Raw genomic sequence first — 10539 nt, 5'->3', positions numbered from 1 at the left:
TGAATCTCCCCCATAGAGGAAGATTTATCAAAACTCAAAACCTGTCCAGAGGAAAAGTTTCTGAGTTGCCCATAGCAACCAATCAGATCACTTCTTTAATTTTTCATAGGCTTTTTCAAGAATAAAAGAAGCAATTTGATTGGTTGATATGGGCATCTCAGCAGCTTTTCCACTGGTCAGGTTTTGATAAATCTCCATCTATGGGGGAGATTCATCAAAACCAGTGTAGAGGAAGAGTTATGCAGTTGCCCATAGCAACCAATCAGATTGCTTCTTTCATTTTTGAAAAGACCTCTGAAAAATGAAGGAAGCAATCTGATTGGTTGCTTTGGGCAACTCAGAAACTTTTCCAGAAATGGAGGATGCTAACTTTTTGTATCTTATATGGAATTATTCCTATATTCATACATTTTGGAATCATCGATGTTATTGAAAAAAGGTATAACATTAAGATCGAACGAGACCCTTAGATGCTTATCCTTGGAGATGTCGGGGAGTCTATATATAAGAAAAGTTTAATTAGACTATTTCCTTATGCAAAGTTGCTGTCCGGGCATGCTGGGAGTTGTGGTTTTGCAGCGGTTGAGGGTTCACAGCTTAGAGACCACTGCTATAGAGGGTGCAAATGTATCCGAGCCCTGGAACTCAAATAATGTGAAATATGAGATGATCAAAATGGAGCCCCTGCGCTAATTACTTGGGTTCTGGGGTCTGTAAGGTCCATAGTAGAAACATCAGGTTCTGTCCATAGCAGATACTAAATCATGGCAGCTCTAAGAAACAAGCAGTCATCGTGACATCAGACATGTGATGTCATAGACAGCTGGAGTCCTGACATTCCACTGACAGCCGCCCGAGCCTTCATTCTGTAGATTGGTACAGTGCGATTAGCAACTTTTTCTTCTTCTTGACTGAGATGGAGCTAAAAGGTTTGGGGTTCGTCCCCCTTCTGTTGGCGTTTTGGTGTGCGGCCTGGCTTGCCACCAGCTACATCGTGACGGTCGTCCTCGGCCATGCCGCCTCGCCACTGATGCACATCAGGTAAGATAAACAAGCACAAGATTCTTATTTCATGGGTTGGGAGTGAGGAAATATCCACAATAACATTGGTTTCTTTTCCTTCACAGTGACGTGGGAAATTTCTTTCCCGAAAACATATTATTGAGAATTGGTTTCATAGGGACATCCATTGGCACTTTGGTACTAACCTTTCTTATTTATAAGTATATGGTTATGCATACTGAAGAGTTCAGGGGTCATCAGGTCCTGATCCAGAGGATCCTGCTCGCCATTGTGTGGGCCTCCTGTTTTGGTACAGCTGTCATGCATGTATTGTCCCCCGAAGAATATCCCAGGATACACTTTGTCAGCATGGTAATTTCCATTACATGTGAAGCCTTATACTACCTTGGGCAGTCCATCCAGATGTATAAATTACCAGGAGCAAAGAAAGTCATCCGCCATAGTAGATGTACCTGCTGTGGCCTGGCTTTTACCTGCGCAATTTTCTACTTTGGATATAAAACATTACAGGAATTATTCTATGATGATGAAGACTGGGACGAGATCCGTGAAATCACCACCATAATCATCGAGTGGGTGATGCTTCTACTGATCCTGATAAACATCGTGACCTATTATTCCACCATGCAGAGGTTAATGTTAACCGTCTCCAGGAACAGCTGCAAACTCTCTCTTAGAGTAAGAATTGATGACTTCGGGGTGTAGACCACCACGTGGGCCATCAAGTGGACTTCTGGGAGAGATACTGCACAGGACACGGAAAAACCATAAAAAAATAATATGAGTTGGTAATATTACCTATACAAAAAAATAAAAAACATAAAAGAAAAATATTGGTGTGTGACGTGTAATACCTACCGTATATACTCGAGTATAAGCCAAGTTTTTCAGCACCATTTTTCGTGCTGAAAATGCCCCCCTCGGCTTATACTCGAGTGATCTCTCCGCCTGTCAATCCCTTCTCAGTGGTCTTCAACCTGCGGACCTCCAGATGTTTCAAAACTACAACTCCCAGCATGCCCAGGCATGCTGGGTGTTGTAGTTTTGAAACCTCTGGAGGTCCGCAGGTTGAAAACCACTGCGGCCTTCGTCATCATCCAGCCTCCTCCTTTTGTTTTGTACTCACCTCCCCTCGGTGGGAAGGAAGGGTTAGCTGGTTCGGGCCTTGTATGGTGCAGGGACCATCCGGTGGGGAGGGTTAGTCGTTGCAGGCTGTCCATTTTCACCATGGGGCCCTCTTTTCCACGCTTCGGGTCCGGTCCCGGACTAGTGACGTTGCCTTGATGACGACGCACAGGGACGTTCATGTACAATGTCCCTGTGCATCGTCGTCAGGGCAACGTCACTAGGACCAGCTCACCCTAACTTCCTGCCGAGGGGAGGCGAGTACAAAACAAAAAGGTGGGGGGGGGGGCTGGATGATGACGAAGGCCGCAGTGGTCTTCTACCTGCAGACCTCCAGAGGTTTCAAAACTACAAATCCCAGCATGCCCGGACAGCCGATGGCTGCCCCGGCATGCTGGGAGTTGTAGTTTTGCAACATCTGGAGGCCCGCCGGTTGAAGACCACTGATGAAGGGATTGACAGGCGGTGATGATGAAGGGGGGGGGGATGATGATGAAGGGGAGGGGGATGATGAAGAAGGCCGCAGTGGTCTTCAACCTGCAGCCCTCCAGAGGTTTCAAAACTACAACTCCCAGCATGCCCAGACAGCCGATGGCTGTCCGGGCATGCTGGGAGTTGTAGTTTTGCAACATCTGGAGGTCCGCAGGTTGAAGACCACTAATGAAGGGATTGACAGGCGGTGATGATGCAGGGGGTGGGATGATGACGGGGGTCTGGATGATTACATGGAGGGTTGATGTATTTCCCACCCTAGGCTTACAGTCGAGTCAATAACTTTTCCTGGGTTTTTGGGGTGAAATTAGGGACCTCGGCTTATATTCGGATCGGGTTAGAAAACCAGAATCAAATTCATCAGATTCTTTTCATTTGACCGAATGGAATGTTCTTCTTCCATTGTTTCCGATGGCAACTGTTAAAGTCGAGGTAGCTGTTTGCATCCACCTTCTCAAAATAGGTGGCAGTATGCGAACAGCCATCCGGAATATAGATATTTAAATCCAGGAACTCAAATTTTTGGGGGGACTGATGCAGCTCTGCCTTTGGCAATCTCTGGCTCTGCCATAGCGCTTTTTTTGAAGGGGCGTGTCGGCTGCCGCTTCGTCTGGTGGTCAACACGCGCTATCTGGCCAGCGAGCCAGGGCCCCATACAGGAGATCGCGGGGGCCCACCAGCGGTCGGACCCCCTGCAATCTGAAACTTATCCCCTATCCTTGGGATAGGGGATGCTTTTCAGCACTGGACTACTCCTTTAATGGCCTCCAAAATGAAGTTCCTCTGATGTATGGGCATCAAGGGATCTTCCACTAAAAAAGATGACACAGCTCCCACTCCTCTGTCATGTGGTATATTTCTATATAATGAAGCAACATCTAGTGTTGCCCACATATAGTCCTCTTCCCGTATGATATCTCTCAATAGGGTTAATAAATGCCCTTTATCTCTGAGGTATGCTGGTAAAGAGACCCCACATTTCTGTAACTGATGGTCTATATATTCAGATAAACATCAGGCAACTATCGGACAACAAGGGGATTTTTTTTTTGGTCTTTATGTACCTTAGGTAGAAAATAAAAATAAGGTACATTTGGGTTGGTTTTAAATATATGTCATGTTTTTCCCTCTTAAAGGGGTACTACGCACCTAGACATCTTATCCCCTCTCCAGAGGACCCCCGTGATCTTGGTTGCGGCACCCTGCTGTCAGCAAACTTGCTCTGTGCGTCATGACGGGTGATACAGGGGCCAGAACATCGGCATAGCCATTGACTGTCCTGGCACGCTGGGAGTTTTGCAACAGCTGGAGACACCCTATTTGGGAAGCACTGCCATAGGGTAATTTTGTGGTGGATGCAAATCCCTAATTTAGGCCTCAAATGCGCATGGTGCTCTTTCACTTTGGAGCCCTCTCATATTTCAAGGGAACAGTTTTGGGTTACAAGAAGGGAGAGTGTACCATATACATTTGAGGCCTAAATTGGTGATTTGCACAGGGGTGGCTGGTAGTTACAGCAGTTCTGACATAAACATAAAAAAAAAAACACCCACATGTGACCCCATTTTGAAAACTACACCCCTCACGTAAAGTAACAAGGGGTATAGTGAGCCTTAACATCCCACAGGTGTTTGACAAATTTTCGGTAAAGTTGGAGGTGAAAATAAAAAAAATTATATTTTCTTTCACTAAAATGCTGGTGTTACCCCAATTTTATCATTTTCACAATGGGTAATAGGAGAAAAAGCCCCACAAAATTTGTAACCCCATTTCTTCTGAGTCAGAAAATACCCCACATGTGGATGTAAAGTGCTCTGCGGGTGAACTACAGGGCTCAGAAGAGAAGGAGCGCCATTGGGCTTCTGGAGAGAGAATCTGGCTGAAATTGAAGGCCATGTGCGTTTAGGCCTCCATGGTGCCAGAACAGTGACCCCCGCCCCCCCCCCCACATGTGACCCCATTTTGGAAACTACACCCCTAATAAGAGGTGCAGTGAGCATTTACACCTCACAGGTGTCTGATAGATTTTTTGAGCAGTGGTCTGTGAAAATGAAAAATGAAAATTTTTCATTTGTACAGCTCACTGTTGCAAAGATCTGTCAAATGCCAGTGGGGTTTAACCCCTTAAGGAACCAGCCCATTTTCACCTTAAGGACGCAGCCATTTTTTGCACATCTGACCACTTTAACTTTAAGGCTAGGTTCACACTACAGAATTTCTGGGCAGAATTTCGGCTGGAGATTTAGCCGGCGGCACTAAGACTGCACTAAGACTGCACAGACTGCACAGAAATGCATTGACATCTATGGGGACGACAATGCAGTCTGCGCGGTCCTAGTGCCGCCATTTTGATCTCCGGCAGGAATTCTGCCCAGAAATTCCACAGTGGGAACCCAGCCTAATTATTAATAACTCTGGGATGTTTTTCATTTTCATTTTGATTCCTAGATAGTTTTTTCGTGACATATTCTACTTCATATTAGTGGTAAATTTTTGTTGATACTTGCATCATTTCTTGGTGAAAAATTCCAAAATGTGATGAAAAAATTGAAAATTTGGCATTTTTCTAATTTTGAAGCTCTCTGCTTGTAACGAAAACAAACATTCCAAATAATTTATATATTGATTCACAAATACAATATGTCTACTTTATATTTTTATCATAAAGTTGACATGTTTTTACTTTTGGAAGACATCAGAGGGCTTGAAAGTTCAGCAGCAATTTTCCAATTTTTCACAAAATTTTCAAAATCTGAATTTTGAAGGGATTTGAAGGGCCTTCATATTAGAAATACCCCATAAATGACCCCATTATAAAAACTGCACCCCTCAAAGTATCCAAAATGACATTCAGTAAGTGTGTTAACCCTTTAGATGTTTCACAGGAATAGCAGAAAGGTGAAGGAGGAAATTCAAAATCTCAATTTTTTACACTCGCATTTTCTTGTAGACCCAGTTTTCAGATTTTTTTTTACAAGGGGTAATAGGAGAAAAAGCCCCCCAAAATTTGTAACCCAATTTCTCTAGAGTAAGGAAATACCTCATATGTGTATGTCAAGTGTTCAGCTGGCGCAGTAGAGGGCTCAGAAGGGAAGGAGCGACAATGGGATTTTGGAAAGTGAATTTTGCTGAAATGGTTTTTGGGGGGAATGTTGCATTTAGGAAGCCCCTTTGGTGCCAGAACAGCAGAAAACCCCACATGGAATACCATTTTGGAAACTATACCCCTCAAGGCACATAACAAGGGGTCCAGTGAGCCTTAACACCCCACAGGTGTTTGACGACTTTTCATTAAAGTCGGATGTGTAAATGAAAAATAAAAAATTTTCACTAAAGTGCAGTTTTTTCCCCCAAGTTTACCATTTTTACAAAGGGTAATGGGAGAAAATGACCCCAAAAATTTGTAACCCCATCTCTTCTGAGCATGGAATTACCCCATGTTAGGACGTAGAATGCTCTGCGGGTGAACTACAATGCTCAGAAGAGAAGGAGTCACATTTGGCTTTTGGAAAGTAAATTTTGCTGAAATGGTTTTTGGGGGGCATGTCGCATTTAGGAAGCCCCTATGGTGCCAGAAGAGCAAAAAAAAAAACACTTGGCATACTATTTTGGAAACTACACCCCTTAAGGAACGTAACAAGGGGTACAGTGAGCCTTAACATCCCACAGGTGTTTGACAGCTTTTTGTTAAAGTTGGATGTGTAAATGAAAAAAAAAAAAACTTTCACTAAAATGCTGTTTTTCCCCAAATTTTACATTTTTACAAGGGGTAATAGGAGAAAATTACCCCCAAAATTTTAACCCCATGTCTTCTGAGTATGGAAATACCCCATGTGTGGACGTCAAGTGCTCTGCTGGCACACTACAATGCTCAGAAGAGGAGGAGCGCCATTGAGCTTTTGGAAAGAGAATTTGTTTGGAATGGAAGTCAGGGGCCATGTGTGATTACAAAGCCCCCCGTGGTGCCAGAACAGTGGACCCCCCCACATGTGACCCGATTTTGGAAATTAAACCCCTCACAGAATTTAATAAGGGGTGCAGTGAGTATTTACACCCCACTGGCGTTTGACAGATCTTTGGAACAGTGGGCTGTACAAATGAAAAATTACATTTTTCATTTTCACAGACCACTGTTCCAAAAATCTGTCAGACACCTGTGGGGTGGAAATGCTCACTGTACCCCTTATTACATTACATGAGGGGTTTAGTTTCCAAAATGGGGTCACATGTGGGGTGGTCCATTGTTCTGGCACTATGGGAGCTTTGTAAACACACGTGGCTTTCAATTCCAGACAAATTTTCTCTTAAAAATCCCAATGGCGCTCCTTCTCTTCTGAGTATTCTAGTGCACCCGCAGAGCACTTTACATCCCCATATGGGGTATTTATATACTCAGAAGAAATGGGGTTACAAATTTTGAGGGGGCATTTTTCCTATTTTACCTTGTGAAAATGAAAAATTTAGGGTGACACCAGCATTTTAGTGAAAAATTTTTTTTTTCATTATTCCATCCAACTTTAATGAAAATTCTTCAAACACCTGTGGGATGTTAAGGCTCACTATACCCCTTGTTACGTTCCGTGAGGGGTATAGTTTCCAAAATGGAGTCGCATGTGGGTATTTATTTTTTTCCGTTTATGTCAGAACCTCTGTAAAATCAGCCACCCCTGTGCAAATCACCAATTTAGGCCTCAAATGTACATGGCGCTCTCACTCCTGAGCCTTGTTTTGCGCCCGCAGAGCATTTTACGCCCATATATGGGGTATTTCTGTAAATTGCGTTACAAATTTTGGTGGTCTTTTTTTGCTTTTACCGCTTGTGAAAATAAAAAGTATGTTAGTGTAAACATTTTAATTTTTTTTACACTAACTAGCTGGTGTAGCCCCCAACTTTTCCTTTTCATAAGGGGTAAAAGGAGAAAAAGCCCCCCAAAATTTGTAGTGCAATTTCTCCCGAGTACGGAAATACTCCATATGTGTCCCTAAACTGTTTCCTTGAAATACGACAGGGCTCCGAAGTGAGAAAGCACCATGCGCATTTGAGGACTACATTAGGGATTGCATAGGGGTGAACATAGGGGTATTCTACCCCAGTGATTACCAAACAGGGTGCCTCCAGCTGTTGCTAAACTCCCAGCATGCCTGGACAGTCAGTGGCTGTCGGGAAATGCTGGAAGTTGTTGTTTTGCAACAGCTGGAGGCTCCATTTTGGAAACACTGCCGTAAGATACATAGTTACATAGTTAGTATGGTTGAAAAAAGACATACGTCCATCAAGTCCAACCAGGGAATTGAAGGGAAGGGGGTAAGGGGATAAGGGGAAGGGATGTAGTTTTATAATTCTGCATAAGCATTAATGTTATTTTGTTCCAGGAATGTATCTAATCCTGTTTTAAAGCTGTAAATTGTTCCAGCTTTGACAAGTTCCTGAGGTAGACCGTTCCATAAATTCACAGTCCTCACGGTAAAGAAGGCGTGTCGCCCCTTTAGACTAAACTTTTTCTTCTCCAGACGGAGGGAGTGCCCCCTCGTCCTTTGGGGGGGTTTAACCTGGAACAGTTTTTCTCCATATTTTTTGTATGGGCCATTAATATACTTATATACGTTTATCATATCCCCCCTTAAACGTCTCTTCTCAAGACTAAACAATTGTAACTCCTTTAATCTCTCCTCAAAGCTAAGATGTTCCATGCCCCATATTAGTTTAGTCGCGCGTCTCTGCACCCTTTCCAACTCCGCAGTGTCCCTTTTATGGACAGGTGCCCAAAACTGAACAGCATATTCCAGGTGAGGCCGTACCAATGCTTTATAAAGGGGGAGTATTATGTCCCTGTCCCTTGAGTCCATGCCTCTTTTGATACATGACAATATCCTGCCGGCTTTGGAAGCAGCAGCCTGACATTGCATGCTATTCTGTAGTCTGTGATCCACAAGTACACCCAGATCCTTCTCTACCAGTGACTCTGCCAGTTTAATCCCCCCTAAGACATACGATGCATGCAGGTTATTAGTACCCAGATGCATAACTTTACATTTATCCACATTGAACCTCATTTGCCAAGTGGATGCCCAGACACTTAGTCTATCCAAGTCATCTTGTAACTTATGCACATCCTCTATAGACTGTACCGTGCTACAAAGCTTGGTGTCATCTGCAAAGATAGAAACAGAGCTGTTAATACCATCCTCTATATCATTGATAAACAAATTAAACAACAGCGGTCCCAGTACTGAACCTTGGGGTACACCACTAATAACCGGGGACCAATCAGAGTACAAATCATTGACCACCACTCTCTGGGTACGATCCATGAGCCAGTGTTCAATCCAGTTACAAACTAAAATTTCCAAACCCAAAGACCTTAACTTAACTGTCAGACGTCTATGAGGGACAGTATCAAACGCTTTAGCAAAATCCAGAAACACTATATCCACAGCCATTCCTCTATATACACAGCCCCCCTCTATATACACAGCCATTCCTCTGTATACAGAGCCCCCCCCCTCTATATACAGAGCCCCCCTCTATATACACAGCCCCCCCCCCCTCTATATCCACAGCCATTCCTCTGTCAAGGCTTCTACTCACCTCTTCATAAAAGCAAATTAGATTGGTTTGACAACTTCTATCCTTAGTAAACCCATGCTGGCTATCAATTATAATACAATTATCCCCTATGTATTCCTGTATGTAATCCCTTATAAATCCTTCAAACAATTTACCCACAATGCACGTTAGACTTACCGGTCTATAATTGCCTGGCGAAGACCTAGAGCCCTTCTTGAAGATTGGTACCACATTCGCCTTGCGCCAGTCCCTTGGCACAATACCAGACACCAGAGAATCTCTAAATATCATGAACAAGGGTACAGATATTACTGAACTTACCTCTCTAAGAACTCTTGGGTGTAGTCCATCCGGCCCTGGAGATTTGCTTACATTTATATCACTTAACTTACCTTGTACCATCTCTACATTAAGCCAGTTCAGTACATTACATGATGTGTTACCAGCACTGACCTGGCCAATGTCAGCTCCTTTTTCCATAGTGTATACAGAACTAAAGAACCCATTCAGTAGCTCCGCCTTCTCTTGATCGCCCGTGACAACCTCCCCATTATCATTATTAAGGGGTCCTACATGCTCTGTCCTTGGTTTTTTTGCATTTATATATCTAAAAAAATATTTAGGATTAGTTTTGCTTTCTTTGGCCACCTGTCTCTCATTTTGAATTTTTGCTGTTTTTATTACATTTTTACCGATTTTGTTAAGCTCCTTGTACTGTTTAAATGTTATAGCTGACCCATCAGATTTGAATTTTTTTAAGGCAATTTTTTTGTTGTTTATTGCTCTTTTAACCTCATTTGTCAGCCATGTAGGATTTAGTTTTAATCGTTTATATTTGTTCCCCTTTGGTATATATTTAGCTGTATAGTTATTTAGAGTTTATTTAAAGATGTCCCATTTACCTTCTGTATCAGTATTTGAGAACACCTCCCCCCAGTCTATGTCCTGTAGTGCAGCCCTCAGCCCAGGGAAGTTTGCCTTTTTAAAGTTAGATGTTTTTGCTTTCCCCGTCTGTCTTTGTTTTCTACATTTTAAGTCAAAAGTAACTACCGTATTTATCGGGGTATACCACGCACCGGCCTATAACACGCACCCTCATTTTACCAAGGATATTTGTTTAAAAAAAGTTTTTTACCCAAATATCCATGGTAAAATGAGGGTGCGTGTGTGCGCGTGTATACCCTGCCTTTCCTGGGGTCTAGAGCCCTGCTGCCGGCCCTTCTCTCCCCCTGGCTATCGGCGCCGCTGCCCGTTCTGTCCCCCTGACTATCGGTGCCGGCGCCCCATTGCCGGCGCCGATAGCCAGGGGGAGAGAAGGGGCAGCGGCACCG

At 43.5% G+C, this 10539-nt stretch overlaps 1 protein-coding gene across 1 annotated transcript; it reads left to right on the top strand.

Annotated features, from left to right (window-relative positions):
• Positions 1-901: 901 nt before the first annotated feature.
• Positions 902-1802, top strand: LOC130312187 (DNA damage-regulated autophagy modulator protein 1-like). The gene is made up of 2 exons (XM_056552560.1): positions 902-1041; positions 1128-1802. The coding sequence occupies exons 1-2, from the start codon at positions 917-919 to the stop codon at positions 1726-1728; spliced, it is 726 nt and encodes a 241-aa protein (XP_056408535.1). The 5' UTR covers positions 902-916; the 3' UTR covers positions 1729-1802.
• The last annotated feature ends 8737 nt before the right edge of the window (positions 1803-10539 follow it).

Source organism: Hyla sarda, chromosome 1, assembly GCF_029499605.1.
Source record: "Hyla sarda isolate aHylSar1 chromosome 1, aHylSar1.hap1, whole genome shotgun sequence".
Lineage (NCBI taxonomy): Eukaryota > Metazoa > Chordata > Amphibia > Anura > Hylidae > Hyla > Hyla sarda.
This window is presented reverse-complemented; position numbering and strand designations above follow the sequence as displayed.

Excerpts from the sequence above, each read along its gene's own strand:
- LOC130312187 (XM_056552560.1), top strand. The coding sequence starts at position 917 with ATGGAGCTAAAAGGTTTGGGGTTCGTCCCCCTTCTGTTGGCGTTTTGG. Across the intron at positions 1,042-1,127 it reads TCGCCACTGATGCACATCAG|TGACGTGGGAAATTTCTTTC; the intron begins GTAAGATAAACA and ends TTTCCTTCACAG.